This window comes from Podarcis liolepis, assembly GCF_965112155.1.
Source record: "Podarcis liolepis genome assembly, chromosome: 14".
NCBI lineage: Eukaryota > Metazoa > Chordata > Lepidosauria > Squamata > Lacertidae > Podarcis > Podarcis liolepis.
In genome coordinates, this window is record NC_139569.1 from 40,275,401 (window position 1) to 40,292,237 (window position 16,837).

The 16,837-nt window shown below is 48.4% G+C and overlaps 1 protein-coding gene across 1 annotated transcript in view; it reads left to right on the plus strand.

The window, feature by feature from the left end:
- The window catches only part of ATP8B4 (ATPase phospholipid transporting 8B4 (putative)), a 113,985-nt gene that overhangs the window by 80,363 nt on the left and 16,785 nt on the right, over positions 1-16,837 (plus strand). The window contains exons 19-22 of the mRNA XM_083475607.1: positions 7,444-7,608; positions 9,082-9,193; positions 13,850-13,955; positions 16,621-16,762. Coding sequence (XP_083331733.1) covers positions 7,444-7,608; positions 9,082-9,193; positions 13,850-13,955; positions 16,621-16,762 — 525 coding nt within the window. The remainder of the gene's footprint in view (positions 1-7,443; positions 7,609-9,081; positions 9,194-13,849; positions 13,956-16,620; positions 16,763-16,837) is intronic.

The following is a 16,837-nucleotide window of genomic DNA, read 5'->3' on the forward strand; positions in this document are numbered from 1 at the left end:
TGCCCCAGTAACACCCTCCTCCAATCTGCTCCCAGGCCTCTAGCCATCCATGGCCTGGTCACTAACATGGGGTTTTGTTCGGCCCCAACCGCAACACGTGCTCTTTTTGATGTGAACACGCTTTGCGTGTTGAGGTCCACCAAAACCCCCCCTTCCCAATAACTCACACATCACACATAATTTTTGGTTTAGGTTTTTGGCATAATTTTGGCCACAACTTTATTTAAATACAAATTGAGAGTGGTTGCTTAGGCATTGGTTATGACTATCTGTCACCCCCCGCCATGGGGGACAGCACTGACTCCCTAGTCAGTCCCGGAAGAACAAGGGACAGAGTCAGCTGGAGCTGCGTCACAGGCCCTCAGCTACTCCGCGCTTGCTCCTTGAAGCTTACGCGGCCCGCACCCTGCTCCAAGGGTTTGGACGAAGGGGATGGTAAGCTTCAGAATTCCTTTAACGGAATACCCGTCTGCAGCAGCATTGGAGGGGCAGGCACAGCCAATCCATACCCCTCCACCAACCAATTTAAACCAATGCCTAACCGCCATTCGAGCCCTTACGCTCGCCGCCAACCACTCATAAATCAAGCCACACCCTCAACCTGGACGCTAGAGCATCCAACCACGCATCATTCCCCACTGGCGAGAGATGAACCCCATCATCCCTATAAAATACAATCGCCTTGAATGAGATAAGAGGGTGAGGGATAACAAACCCGCCCAGGTTCACCACCAACTTACTTGCTGCGGAATTAATCCGCTTCCTTGCGCGTTCGGTGGCAGCAGGGCAAGGACTACCACGCCAAATGCGGCGTTGAAGAAGCTGTGACCAAAATAACTTAGCAGTCGGCACCAGTGCCGCCAGCTCCCCCAGATCCAGTAAAATGGCCGCACGCAGCCCATAGCAGGAAGAAGAAACCATATCGTTCTCCCCGAGCTGCACCATGATCGCTGAAGGAGGGCCGAACTGGAGAACACGCCTTCGCATGAGAGGTAAAAATTCTCCCCACAGCATCCCCCTTCTGGAGATCCAGGACACATGTACGTGCTGCGGGAATCCCAGGCCTTCACCCAGTCCGGACTGGCGAGCTCTGTCCGCAGCCCAGTGCACAATACTGTGCCCTACTACCCAGATATGGATAGCAGCCCGACCTAGGGTTAAAACACACATATGTAAGTACACAACAAATCATTTCCGCACATAGCCCTTGAATGCGTCCGATCTCCATCGGCCCAGGTCCTTAATCCTTTTTACCGACAAACCCCAGTGGGCAGCGGTTGTGGCAGCTCCAATCCTAAAGGAGTGAGGGGCAAACTCCTGAGCCGGGAGGCCGCAAGCCGCAACCGCTTTTCGCAACACACCGGCAAACTGGTGTCTTGCCAGCGGGCGGCCATTTTCGTGAACGAAAAGGGGGCCTTCACCACCGGGACGCAAGGCTAGGTACTTGGTAAGGTCTTTCACTGGGCAAGGGCCACTTCCACCAGTTGCAGGGAGCGTAATAAAGGCGCCCCTGCCTAATTGGTCTGTCTTTGAATTCCTGACATTAACCTGCAGGTCATTTGCCGACACGCTAACGTCCTGTATCAGCAAACCCCTTGAGCCTCCGTCCTGCTTAGGCTCAAGCACCACCTCACCAACTCTTAGGGCCCCGAAGAAGGCTAATGAAAAGGCTGCTGAAAATAGCCGAGCTTCGAATTTGGACCAACAGATGCTCCGCAGTTTGGAGCGCATTTTTTCCAGTAATTCAAATGTGATGGGGCGTCTGGGAATGGGCTTGGAAGGAGCGAGGCGCCCCCAACCCTCCAAGGCCCTACGGACCACAAACTTCTGACATGGGTCTTTGTCAAAATGAGCCTTATTAAAAAAGGAAATTGCTGCTGAGTGCAGACGAAGGGTCCTAGGCGCCCGACGCAATTGGAACAAATGCGCCAGATACCGGAGCACCTGAGAGGTGGAATGGGAGGTGGTAACTTCCCCAGCAGATTGCCCATTAAATAACAAGAAGTCAGCCCAGGCCTTCTCATAGGACCTCAAGGTAGAGGGTGCGACAGATGCAGCTACTCCCTGTAAAACTAAGTTCTGCCAAGGTTCCAGAGATGATCCGGGAAAATTTCCGGACGGTCTCGAGCCACTGGCACCAGGGACCTGAATCGCTGCATCTGAAAACGGGACAGAGCATCAGCAATTTCGTTAGAAATTCCTGGGACAAAACGTGCAGAAAACACGATATTGAAACGCAAACAATGCAGCACGAAGGCCCGTAGGAGGGCCGATACCCTAGGGGAGCGTGAAGACTGCTTGGCCAGTACATTCACCACCGCCTGGTTATCGGTCCAGAAGCAAACACGATGATCCCTGAAATGCCCAACCCACAAGTGCACTGCCACTACAATGGGAAAAAACTCGAGAAACGTTAGGTCCCTAGTAATAGCCTGCCCCTGCCAAGCGGGCGGCCAGCGCTCAGCACACCACCTACCGTCCCAATACAAGCCAAACCCCATGGACCCGGCAGCGTCAGAATGTACCTGGAAGTCGTTGTGCAGGTTCAAAGTGTCCTGCCACAAGGACACCCCGTTGAAGTCCTCCAGAAACTCCAACCAAACATCAAGGTCAGCCCGTACCTGACTAGAAAGGCGTATTTTGTGATGCGGGGCCCGTAACCCCGAGGTAAGTTTGGCCAATCGGGAGCAAAATGGTCGTCCGGGGGAGACCACCCTACACGCAAAATTTAGATGGCCCAGCAACGACTGAAGCTGCCGCAAGGTAACCTTTCTTAAGGGCAGAAGATCTTTAATAACCTTTTTCAAGTTGATAATCTTCTCAGGTGGTAAGCTAGAAGTTTGGGCCACGGTATCTAACAAGATACCCAAATAAGTCAACTGTGTAGAAGGACCCTCAGTCTTTCCAGCCGCTAAAGGGACGCCCAGATCTTCCGTCAAGGAAGCAAAGGCCTGCAATAACGCCACGCAGTCCCCTGTATTACCTGCTGAGGCGACCAAAAAATCATCAAGATAATGCGTGACACCGGCCAATCCGGTCTTCTCACGCAAGGCCCACTCTAAAAATGAACTGAAACACTCAAAAGCCGCACAAGCCACCGAACAGCCCATGGGCATGGCCTTATCAAAATAGAATCCTCCTTCGAACTGAAATCCCAGCAACCAAAAATCGTCGGGATGAATTGGAAGTAGCCGAAAAGCCGATTCAATGTCGCATTTCGCCAGTAAAGCGCCCGTCCCAAATTTCCGAATCATCTTGATCGCATGATCAAGAGAGGCATATTTCACGGAACAAAGCTCCGGGGGAATCACGTCATTTACTGACGTGCCTGTAGGATGAGAGAGGTTATGAATTAGGCGGAATTCCCCCGGAGCTTTTTTGGGAACTATACCCAAAGGTGAAATGTGGAACTTGGGAAAAGGAGGGGCGGCAAAAGGACCGGCCATGCGACGTAAAGCCAATTCTTTTCCGATTTTCTTGCGTGCTACTTCTGGCATGTCCCTGATCGATTTCTGATTTGCTGGGTTCCTGGCTACTGGGGTGGAAACTATCGGGATTCTGAAACCTGCGGAAAAGCCCTCGCGCAAGTAGGACGCCGATTTGGTGTCAGGGTAGGATTCTAACAAGGATAGCAACGGTTGTAACCTTACTGGGGTGTAAGCTAAGGAGGATAAGACACTACTTTCCTGCTCCGGCAGCAGGGGCCTGGGCAGCTGTTTTTGGAGGCTGCTGAGAGCCCCCCCCCCTTTTCGAAAGGGCCGGCGACCCCCTCCGCACGTGGATGCTGGATGGTTCCCAGAGCACCTGTCGCACACATGCGCGAATTTGCAAGGCTGCCTCGAGCAAGCGCCCTTATTAAAATCCCAGCAGAACAGCTTGCGGCCCGACCTGGCAGAGGCGGGCCTGGGCTTCTGCGGGTCGGGCAGTTTCTTGTCAATACGGGGGGCCACATAAGTGGTCCAGACATCCAAATCCTTCCGATCCCAGCGGGCAGTGGGGATCTTAGCTGCCCTACGTCTGAAGTTCTGGTCGTAGGCCAGCGCAGCAGTCTCCCCGGCCATCGTAAAGGCCGAACGGACAATGGACAGGTAAACCCACAGATGCAGAGATCTCCTGGGATAAGCTGCGGACACAACTCCAGCAAAAACCTGGAAGCTATCTAACCACCTTTCAAAAGTCCTATCTGCTTTTGACAAGACCGACCGCTTCTTAGATGCCTGCAGACCCTTGTCTAAGGGCTCCTGACCTTCGAGCGGGGGGGCAAGGCAGAAAATATCAACATAGCGGCCATCCAGGATCCTGGACCGCAATTTGGCAGACAGGTGGGCCCCGGGGATGATGTCCCTGGCCGAATTGGTGGAGACTTTTACGTCAGGCACCAATGCCCCATCAAGACAATCCTGAACCGCCCCATACTTGGCCCTATGGGAGTTGGCCCTCCGCTCCCACACCCATTTTGGGAGCCCAGAGGTCTCCCCAAACCCCCAGTAGAGCTTAAGCGACGCTTCCTCGTCACTACTCGAACTCTGTGAGGAGGTACCTGAAGAAGAAGACGAGGTACCTCTACGTCTCTTCTTGGCGCGCCTCTTGGAGCTCCTCTTGCGGCGACGGAGCCCTCCAGAAGATGACCTTGGAGGTAGGGGAAGGCTATCCTCCACTGAAGATTCCGATAAATCAGCCTGCTGCACCGTACCTGGGATCGACTGACAAGAAATTGAATGTGAATGACCCGGCGCCTGAATCCCTGCCACCGAAGACCGCGAAGGAGAACCCCTCATGCGGTCCCGTGCTGTTGCCCTCCTGCTGGCCCCAACCCTGGTACGGCCACGACCCCTTGCCACAGTAACCTGCGACGCAGGTAAAACCGGGGTGCGTGGTGTTTGACTATCAAGCGGCAACCCCCCGGCTAACGATGTTCCTCCCTCATCTTCGCTAGATGACGCCACCGGGGACAAGGCGCCTAAAGCAGGACTCAATATTGCAGAGGATGACGACGGGGTAGAGGAGCGGCGGAGCAGACCATCCATCTCGGACTCCACCCTTGCCAAGGCCACTGGATCACCCGCCAGGCTGTTGACCATGGACCGGATGCGTTGTAGAGACTGGGCAGGTTGCGGGGAACGCAGAGCCTGCGATGGACCTTTTATGGGCCGCTTTGGAGTAATAGCAGGACCAGCCTTCCTTGCTGCCTTCTTAGGCGCCATTCCTGCTAAGAACTTAAACAGAGAATCAATAAAAGGAAGGGGTTAAATTCCGGACCAAATTAATTAATTAATTAAAATTCCACAATTGTAAAAGAAATAAAATAATAATAATAATAATAAAATTAATGAAAGATAAAATAACAAATAAACAATAAAATTAAGGAGAATCAGCAGGTACGGGAATAACCCAACACCGCCGGCGTAACAGGAGGCCTATGCAACCAAATATAAGCACAGGTATTACAGAGGAACTCTAATAGCAGGGGAAAAGCACCCTACAATACCGAAACAGCCACTAGAGGCCACTGTCGAGTAAATTCCTGAATTACAGGCAGAGCCTGCAATTACCAAGTCTGGCCACCAGAGGCCACTGCTCAGGAAGGAAGCACAAGGAAGCAAACAGGAGGATTTTAACCCCCGAAATGGAGGACCTCTAGCCCACCAGCGACACCGGAGGCAGGCAACCAGGGCTCAGGCCACTCTGAGCCCCCCAAGGCCTCCACTACCCACCTGTGCGCCCCCAAACCGCTTGTGCTGGATGGGGGGGGCGCACCGACTCCCCGGGCTGAAGCGGCAGCCCGAAGCCGAGCAGCAGCCGAGGCCTCAACCGGCCCGAACTAGGCCGCAGCGGGCCGCCGATCCCCGCGCCGCCGAGAGGAAGCGGCGCGGAGCAGCAGGCCCAGCCGGGCCCAAAGGTAAGGCGGGGGGCGACGGGGCGGCCAATCCAGCCGCAGCCGGAGCGGGCCGGAGCAGGCCCCGGGAAGCGGCAGCCCACGGATCGGGGCCGCGACCAGCCGGCGCCCGCAAGCCCCAAGGCCGGAGGCGGCCGAGGCCTACAGGCCCCGACCAGGCCGCAGCGGGCCGCGGGAGACCCCGCGCCGCCGAGAGGAAGCGGCGCGGAGCGGCAGGCCCAGCCGGGCCCAAAGGCGAAGGCGGGGCCGAAAAACAGCCGCAGAACGCGGGCTCCCAGGAGCCGCCGCCAGACGCGGCCCGCGCAGCGGCAACAGCCGGAGCGGGCCCCGGGAAGCGGCAGCCCGCGGATCGGGGCCGCGACCAGCCGGCGCCCGCAGGCCCCAAGGCCGGAGAGGCGGCCGAGGCCTACAGGCCCCGACCAGGCCGCAGCGGGCCGCGGGAGACCCCGCGCCGCCAAAGGCGGTGACGACGCGGCGCAGTAGGCCCAGAGAGGCCCGCGGGAAGAAGTGTAGCGAGGGGGCGACCGGGAGCCCCAGCCGGGCCGAATCCAGCCACGGGATAGGGGTTCCCTAGCTCCGCCACCGGCCGCAGGCCGCGCGGCGCAGCAGTCGCCCCAACAGGCCCAAGGCACTGTAGGCCGCGGATCAGGGCCGGGAGCCTCCCTCGTTTAAGGGAGGCCAGGCACTAACTGGGCTGGACCCGGCAGAGAGGCTCGGGGCAAAACACCCCCCCCTAGTCCACCCACGGCTCGGCCGAGAACGGGCCGTAAGCCAGCCGGGACCGGGAGGTCCCGCACCCCCCCCACCGGCGTCCCAAGGGCCACAGGGAGAAGGTAAGAGCGTATAAAGAAAAAAGGGGGGAATAAAATCAATTACCCTGGGGTAGTTTAGGATAAGTCAAAGAGGGGAAGGGAAGAGAAAAGAGGGGGAAAATGGTTTATACGACCAAAATCTCTTGCTGATTCACTCCGGTGCTAGAGATAGATCCGGTGTCCACAGCAAAAGAGAAAGAGAAAGCTGTGGATCCTGCTTATAAAGCCATTGATCCCACCCCTAAATTGGCAACATCCAAATTGCCCCAGTAACACCCTCCTCCAATCTGCTCCCAGGCCTCTAGCCATCCATGGCCTGGTCACTAACATGGGGTTTTGTTCGGCCCCAACCGCAACACGTGCTCTTTTTGATGTGAACACGCTATATCAGTTTCTACCAATCAAGTTGCTGGGACTTCAGCTTTCCCAAATGACTGCTGAAATCTGGATCCTAGCAGCCCAGATCTGAACTAAGCATAATTTTGCGTGCGCGGTTTTTCACAGAAAACGAGAATCAACCATTGAAGTTCCGCTTTGAAGGAACTGTAGGTATAGGAAGGGGGTGAGTCTTTGCAGTTTCACATCAAAATAACTTAAACTAGGATATTGCCTTGAAATTTAGCATCTTTTGTGACTTCATAACTTAAAAGGAGGGGAGGGCAGAGTGTGGAATAAAAGGCTGTTTTAATTAGCACACATCTTACAACATGTATTTTTGTTCTGGACAAATAATAGGAGTTTGCTGGAGAAGGCCTTCGGACTTTAGTTCTGGCTTACAAAAATGTGGATGAAGAGCAATTTCAGGAGTGGCTTGAAGTTTATCAGAAGGCCAGCAGTTTGCAAGAGAATAGGGATGAACTGCTCACTTCAGCATATGAAAGCATTGAGAGAGACCTGAAGGTATTGCAAGTCAACTTGCAGGGGGAAATATTTTGTGTATTTACTTGAGTTAATTATTCTATCCGCCTGATGCTTTTCCATTAGAAAAATTGATCAAGGTGACATTTCTTTTAGATAAATGAAACAATTAAAATACATTTAAAAAAATCAAAACAACAATAAACATCCAAAACACTGAATCATCACTTTAAAGTCCAGAATGGGCATGAACTATTAGGCAAACCTTGGACTGGAAAATATTTAACAAATAAAAAGGACATCAGATTTAGGGCATCACAGGTTATTTCCAAGTTGGGTTAAGGATGTAAGAAGGTAAAGGTAAAAAAAAAAAAAGGTAAAGGACCCCTGGACGATTAAGTCCAGTCAAAGGCGACTATGAAGTCGTGGCGCTCATCTCGCTTTTCAGGCTGATGGAGCCAGGCTGATGGAGCTGTTCACAGGCAGCTTTCCATGTCATGTGGCCAGCAGGAATAAACTGCTTCTGGCGCAACGGAACACTGTGATGGAAACCAGAACGCAGAGAAATGCCATTTACCTTCCCACCACAGTGATACCTATTTATCTACTTGCACTGGCATGCTTTTGGACTGCTAGGTTGGCAGGAGCTGGGACAGAGCAACGGGAGCTAACCCTGTCGTGGAGATTGCGATCTACTGGTTGATCCCCGGGAGGTTTGGGTTGATCGCTGTCGATCGCGGGCTATTTTTCCTTTGTGATCGCCCCCTCGCCCCGCCCTCCATTTGCTCATGATCGCTAGAACGGAAGACGGAGTCTCCGTTGCGAGGCTGTTTGTTTCCTGACTGATCTGTTGGTGAGCAACCTTTTCCTTTACCCCCTAAGGAAAGCTCATCATTATTTGACATGTCTCTTTAAAAAAAGTCAACAACTTTTTCTCTCCCCCGTAAAAAAAGTTCAACAACTTTGACCTGAACCCCCCAAAAGGTCAACAAGTTGAATTTCCTCCCTAAAACTAAGAAAAGCTCAACAACTTTGACCTGAACTCCCCCCAAAAGTCAATAAGTTTGACTTTCCTCCCTAAAAAAAGCTCAGCTGTGACCTGAACCCCCCCCCCAAAAGGGGTAGATCACTGCCAGTTTTTTATATAGTGAGTAGATCGCAGTCTCTTGATAGTTGGACGTCCCTGTGCATAGGAAGCTGCCTTGCACTGAGTCAAACCTTTGCTCCATCTAGATCAATATTATCTAAACCAGGAGGTGCTAACCTTCTTAGGCCCAAAGACGCCATAGGTGTCCCCTCCTCTGGTCATTTTTCTCCCCCTCAGCCAGAATAGTCCCCACCCCAGCGCATATAGAGACAAGGGACCTGGGTAAAATATCCCTGTAAGACTCAAGGTGTTGTTATGTTAGTTTACATTATGTTGAGAAGTTTGAAATTATATCAGGAATGAAAGACATGTTGTCCATGCTTGTTTGTTAACATTTTTCAACTGATCTATTCTGCTTCCTCACGAAGCTATTGGGAGCCACAGCTATAGAAGATAAGTTGCAAGAAGGAGTTTCAGAAACCATTGAACGCTTATCGCTAGCGAACATTAAGATCTGGGTGTTAACGGGAGACAAACAAGGTAGGTTTTCAGTTTTATGTATCAACTGATTCTCTGCGGAGGGGTATCAGAAGGGCTTCAATCCAGTGAACGTGGTTATTTTCCAATGTGGTGCAATGGTTAGAGCAGTGGTTCCTGACCTTTTTTTGGCCATACCCCACCTAAAGGTAAAGGTAAAGGGACCCCTGACCATTAGGTCCAGTCGTGACCGACTCTAGGGTTGCGGCGCTCATCTCGCTTTATTGGCCGAGGGAGCTGGCGTACAGCTCCCGGGTCATGTGGCCAGCATGACTAAGCCGCTTCTGGTGAACTAGAGCAGCGCATGGAAATGCCGTTTACCTTCCCGCCGGAGCGGTACCTATTTATCTACTTGCACTTTGATGTGCTTTCGAACTGCTAGGTTGGCAGGAGCTGGGACCGAGCAACGGGAGCTCATCCCGTTGCAGGGATTCGAACCACCGACCTTCTGATCCGCAAGTCCTAGGCTTTGTGGTTTAACCCGCAGCGCCACCCGCGTCCCTATGCCCCACATAAGCATCTCTAAAATCCTGATGCCCCACCCCACCCTCTGACATATAATTCTTATTATTCAAAAAGTGAACTCCTATTCACGTGAAGAAAACCTAAAAGGCCATTAACTGTGAATAGCTCATTCTTGAATTGCCCCCCTTAAAAATCAAATCCCCCCCCCCGTGGGGCGTGTACCCCACATTGGGAACCATGGGATTAGAGTATCAGACTAGGACCAAGGAGATTCAAATCTCCACTTGGACATGAAGCTCACTGGAAGACAGGATATTCATTATTTCTTAGCCTAAACCACCACATAGGGCAACCTTTTTGAGTCCACAGCTCCCTTAACCAACTTCATTTTTTCTGCGACGCCCCTGTGGGACTCAGGAGCCCAGTTATGTCTCCCCTTGCCTGCACAGCTGGCAGCCTCTCGCCATTTTTTGAACACCCTCCCTTGTGGAGTGTTCCCTCAGCCTCCTCTCCTCTCGCCTCTCCTTGGGAGTCCCCTGGGCAGCTGCTGCTGCCATGCCTAGTCTCTTAGCTGACCAACCTCGCCCGAAGGAGAGGTGCCTCTCAGAGGCATCATTCGCCTGCAGAGCTTATAGCCAGGCCTGCTGCAATAAACAGCTGTGCAAGCCTTTGGGAGGCAGAGACACAAAAGGGCAGAGGAGGAGGGAGGGAAGGAAAGAGGGACAGAGGCCAAGGTTGCATCTATGACTGTCTTTCAAGGGTGCCACGGCGCACTGGTTACAAACCACTGACATAGGGTATTGTGTGTGTGGACATGAGCTCCATGGAAACAGGGGTATGCTATGAATGCAATATATGAACAAAATACAGGGAGGAGTAGGGCAGAGTTTGAGCAACAGGGTCTATTTCTCTTTTAAGTGTATCTTTTTAATACAGTGGACCATCTGGATACGAATTAAATTCATTCCAGGGGCCGGTACTTAACCTGAAAAGTCTGTAACTGGAGGCGCTGCTTCTGTGCACGTGCGCACAGCGAAACCTGGAAGTTTAATTTTTTTCTAATTAAATAAATTTTATTTGTATTTTCCACACAACAACAACACGAAAAATATTGAAAAATAACAATACACAACACACAAAAACCAACATTTGAAAAACTAAAAAAGCAACAACAACTAAAAAACAACAATAAATCCATATCTTACAAGTTAATAATATAAACACTATAAAAACAACAACAAAACATTGACTTCCACCAATCCCACAGCACCTCCTTTATCTCTCATTGTGTCTTCCTGTTTTCCTGATCATCTCTATCCTAACATCTAGATATAAATCCCTCTTTCTTATCCTTTCACTTCACTAGGTTATTCCAGACTCAGCCAGATTTCTGTCCTTGAACCTTGACTTTTGAGGTATTCATTTTGGCACTCCCATTCTTTTTATATACACTTCCGGGGTTGCCGTGTTCACAACCCGAAAGTTACATATCCAGAGTTATGTAACTCAAGGGTCCACTGTACTAATTTTTATTATTTTTCAATTACAATAATCCAATAATAGCCTCATTATAACAATGCCAAATTATAATACAGTTACTAATACCAATCATTCAGATGCCAAATGATATAATTTAGGTGCCCCCCTGCATGCTAGAATTGATGGTTTGATGATTTGCGTGGACAGGCGGAGTCCCCAGATCCCGCGCGGTCCCCCCCCCCCGTCATGTGAAATAACGACTCATGACAACGTGCTATGGGATTAAATTGGCCACAACTTTATTAAATTTCAAATGTGGGTAGACCTTGGCTCAGGCATTGGCCGTTCTCCCTCCCCGGTCCCCGGTCCCCAGCCGGGGACCTAGGGAGCATCAGGGTTATCCAGTGTGTGTGGGAGGGATGGGCCGGCTCTGGAGAACATATGTTCAAGCAGAGATGGCCGCCCCCGTAACGCCGCCGCCGCAGGGGAGAGCAATGACGACCTTTCGGCATACGGCCAAAGCCTTCCTTCAGAAACCCCTTTAACGGGGAACCCTGATATCGCCGCCGCAAAGAGGAAGATGGACTAAAGGATTCCGCCCAAGGCCTGATACCGCCAAAGTTGTGACGTTTTGCTACGGGAAAGGCGAAACCTGCCAATGCAGGGAAATTCCTTTCCGGCCCTTTAACAGCGACCTTAACGTAGCAGCGCCCGCATACCTGTGAAGAAAAGTTAACCTGCAAAACCTGTGAAGAAAAGTTAACCTGCAAATAAGACATTAACTGAGGGTGGGTAGGGTGGGAGAAGCTCTGGAGCCAAGTGAGGATTCCCAGGTAAGATCCTCCCTCTATTGTGTGGGCAGGTAATCCCTCCCCTACCTGGTCTGGTCTCCTTGGCAACGCTTCCCCCAGGTGGGATTGGACAACTGACTGAGGTAGGCGGAGATCTCCAGGTATCCCAAGTGAGGGAAGGCAAACCAAGCCTATGCTGTTGGAGCCGCTCCAGATCCAGGGGCTGCACGCGTCCACGCAAAGGGCGCCCCCCGTTTTAAGCGTGGAGCGGTCATTACTTTATTTCTGCATTCCAAAATCTTATTAATTTCAATCACACTCCAGTCAAAATAACAATCCCTTATACAACAACTGAAATATTCACGCTTTCCATTTGTATTGACACATTAAATGATTGATAAAACTACAGGTGAAGTATTCAAACAATATCCTTTTCCTTCCTGTGTGTGGCAATTATTCTGTCCATGATGTTTCTTCCTGTCCTTGTAAAATATTATGTCTATCTCTTTCCGGTTGTTGCTGCTCTCCATCATGCCTTGGGCAGAGCTAATATCCCATTGTTGTTTCAAAAGTTCTCCATTGCTCTGTCCTGTGGTTCATTGTTTTGCAACTCCAACAGCAGCTGCAAAAATCAATAAACATCCTGTTCTTGCCATTTCTCCATTTCTCTTTTAAGTGTATCTAGACTGCAAACTTAAACTAGTTAGTTCTACTCAGAGGTAGACCCACCAAAATGAACGGACTGACGTTAGTCATGTACATTAATTTCAGTGGGTCTGCTTTGAGTAAACTTTAGTTGACTATCACCTTCTGTGAGCACTGTGCTCAAACAACAACATGGAAGGATCTTTGGTAAATCTGGGCATCCATAGCCCACTCTGGCAAAAGAATTTGAGATCTTTGAACCCAAAGTAACATGTGAACCAGTCCTTCAACCATTTATTGTGGCACTCACAGGCATGATTTATTAGGGACTACTGACTAAGATTGGTTTGAGATAGCCAACTATTTTTGACATTATTTAACCTGTCCTAACACTTGCTCCTCTTCCTTCCCTTTGTCTCATTCTGTTAATCATCACAGCGGAAAGGGAGAGAGGCTGGCAGTTAGAATTTCACTTTGCAACCTTCTCGTGTGTTCCATTGTATTTTTTTATGGGCTGGCATACAGAGTTCCGCCACATAAATGGTCCCATTTGGCAGCCTTTTGGCTTACACTTCCCTCGGAATTTACACTTTCCATTAGTTCACAAGAGGGGGGAGATTGACACACATAACTGGTGGAATTTTTTCCTTGCTCCGTTTAAGTCATAAAAACAAAAAAGAAATATGGTTGTTCATCCTGTGTAAATTATTATGCTACAGATCAGCACTCTTTGTATTGCCTGGGGGTGAATAAGAATTTCCTCCAGTCAGTCAGACAGTGAAGTCTTATTGTATTGTTCCTCCTACTGTGATATCCACCGCCATTTTATTAATCCAATTTTACAAACTATATCAGGAAGATTTGAAGTGTTTTATATCGATTATCTTTTGGCAGACCAGTTTCTAGAGACCACTGCCAAGCTAACTAGTTTTTGTATGGCAGCAATAGCTTGGCGGTGCAGGCTCTTGTCTTAATTTTAGAATTATCAACACCTTGATTTTAACCATTTAAATATAATTATTTTATATTTCTCATTAAAAAAAAATATCTTACGTTGTTTTTAACTCCACATTTAATAGTATACTTAACGTATTTTGTTGTGTTCTATGTACTTTGTTTTCTTCTTTTCTTCTCTACTGGTCATTGACTGAAATTTTATATATGTATGAAATAACACCCATCAGGATAAACACATGCACAGGTTCTCATGTTGTCCAAGGTCAAATTCTTCTTTCTTCTTCCTTCATGAGATCTTGCCCATCTCTCTTGCTTTTTTTAGAAACGGCTATGAACATTGGTTATTCCTGCAACATGCTTACTGATGCCATGGATGAGATTTTCATAATAGAGGGTCACACAAAAGCTGAAGTATGTGAAGAACTAAGGTAAAACTATTATAAAGCAATTATTGGGTTGTACTCAAAATATCTTATTTGTTTCTTTGTTCTCATGTTCCTCACTAGAAAATCCTAAATGTTCCAGGTGGTGTCAGGTGTCCCTTCAGCTGAAAAGGGAAAATGTGTGTCGTCGTCTTCTTTGACAATCACTTGTAGCAGAGTAAGATTGTCCTCCTGACTGTGGAGGCCAATTCTGGATCCACATGTCCTTCCACAATGGGGCATAGGTTTCCGGGCAGGAGTTGATCACGGTGAGGGTTTGCCAAGCGTGTCTTCCTCTTAGCTCATTTCTCCCTTTCGTCCTGAGTTTGAGCATCTTCACAGCCCATGACACCTTTGGTAAAGGCTGTTCTCCAACTGGAGCGCTCACAGGCCAGTGTTTCCCAGTTGTTGGTGTTTATAGTACATTTTTAAAGATTTGCCTGGAGAGACCCTTTAAACCTCTTTTGTTGACCACCAGCATTACACTTCCATTTTTAAGTTCAGAATAGAGTAGTTGCTTTGGAAGATAATAATCAAGCATCCGCACAACATGACCAATCCAATGAAGTTGATGTTGAAGAACCATTGCTTGATCATGGCATGTATCCCTTATGGGGAGATATGCAGGCTTAAAACATTTAGAGAGCTTACACATTTCTCTGTGTGCAAAATGCACAAATTCCTTGTTTAGAAAGAACAACATTGGTGGAAACTGAAAGTGTGAATCCATGTGTGTATTTAACTTTTGCCACGTGCTGCAGTATCTGAAACTACCCTCTCCTTGTGCCAGCAATTGCTGACTTGCTGGTTTCCGGAAAACAGACTTGGGCTTAAGTGGCCGTTGGTTGGGGCTACAAGCTAGAAAAGATTTTAGTTTTGCTTTTACTTTGATATACAATATATTGAGTTTCAATAGTTTAATGGTGGATTTTTCAAACTAATTCTATGATATTTGATGAAGTTGGCTATAGCTGCAAAGGTTGAGGCTGTGGCCAACATTTTTTTATCATACCATATTTTTCTTTGTGTATGCCTTGAGAAAAAAATGCTAGTGGAGTAGGACATCTGGGCAAGGTGTTTGTGCCCCTAATTGGTGTTCCACTTCCACTTTTGCCGGAAATGGGTTTCTGGCAACAGAGGAACTCAAACTCAATTTCTCATAATCATCCGCAACAGTGTAAGAATAGCAGTGCTTGAGAAGTTCATATTCAAAAGGAGCCAGCTCCAATTCACCCTCAGTTCAATTGACAGTTTAGTTCACGATTCATTCCCATGATCCTTGGCATTTTGTCCCCTGCCGCCGCCTTTCAAATTTTAAGTATAAAATATACTTAAGAAGGTGGGTGGGTGGGACTCAACACATGCACACACAGAACCACAGTTTAAGGTGAACAGTTGTTTTGTTTGAGTCGTCAACAGGCTCATCTCAGCTATCTGCCAATCTCCCATTCCCACCACCCTTCTGAGTAATACCCCTCCCCACCTTCTCACTATATAGAAGGATCTGGCAACTTCTGTTTCAGTGTATCTGAAGAAGTGTGCATGCACACGAAAGCTCATACCAAGAACTAACTTAGTTGGTCTTTAAGGTGCTACTGGAAGGCATTTTTTTATTTTGACTATGGCAGACCAACACGGCTACCTATCTGTAGTTGTTTTGTTTGTTTTCCTCAACCATTATAATCTTGAAGCATAAACAGCAGCATCACTTTTCAGACAAGTAAAAATGGTAAAAGCAGTGGCCAAATCAAACATAGAGTTAAATACAATGTGATCTGTGTGTACGTGTGTATAACTGAATTAAAATTAAATTTGAATCATAATCCCCCAAGTTCCACCATAAAAGAAACTTAATTCATGTTCAGTGCACCTGGAAATTATGGAAACTGCTTTCAGGTGTAACTGACATATAATTGATTTGAATTAGTTAATCTGAATTAGTTCATTTCAAGCCCTGTGTTAGAGTCATTGGAACAAACAGTGAATGTGCTCATGGAGGATATAAGTAACATAAGACTCTAATGAGTGTAAATATTGTGGGATGTTGTTCGCGAGTAGATCCATTGACAGGCAAGGCCTCCACCTGCAATTTGACACAAAACCCACCCCCTTCAGTAGATCTGTTCATGTCATTAGAGTGCTTACTTGCATGTATTCCTCTACTGTTTTTGCTTTGAGGACTTTGACCTTGGCTAGAATCTTTTTTTAAAAAAAGTGAATTTGGGAGAAAGTGGACTATCTAGATGTTTGCTAGCTCTTTCTCTCACCACAGTTCCTAGTGCTAAAAAGGCAAGCCGTTTTTAAATTGAGCAAAGGTTTGTCTCTTCCACGATGGAGACTGCTTTGACAAAAATATCAAGCAACTTTCTGGCTTCTCCTGTGCAACTAAGTATCTGTTTGTTGTTTGGATTTGATATCTTGCTTTATCACTATCCTAAGGGGTCTCAAAGCGGCTAACCATCTCCTTTTCTCTTCCTCCCCCACAACAAACACTCTGTGAGGTGAGTGGGGCTGAGAGACTTCAGAGAAGTGTGACTAGTCCAAGGTCACCCAGCAGCTGCATGTGGAGGAGCGGAGATGCAAACCCGGTTCCCCAGATTACGAGTCCACTTCTCTTAACCACTACACCACACTATGTGTTTCATAGATGCTATTTTTTTCTTTTTTAAAGGAAAGCAAAAGATCTTATTTTGGGGCTGAGCAAGGACATTTCTGAGGGACATGCTTATGATGAAAAGCTCCAAGAACCAACACAAAACTTGGAAGAAACTGTCGCTTCTGATTATGCCTTAGTAATAAATGGACAAAGCCTTGTAAGTGAATTGTTTCTGGACTTTTCCACTTTCTTTCCCACTGCTAATAATCATGTGCTTTTGGTGTTCTAACCA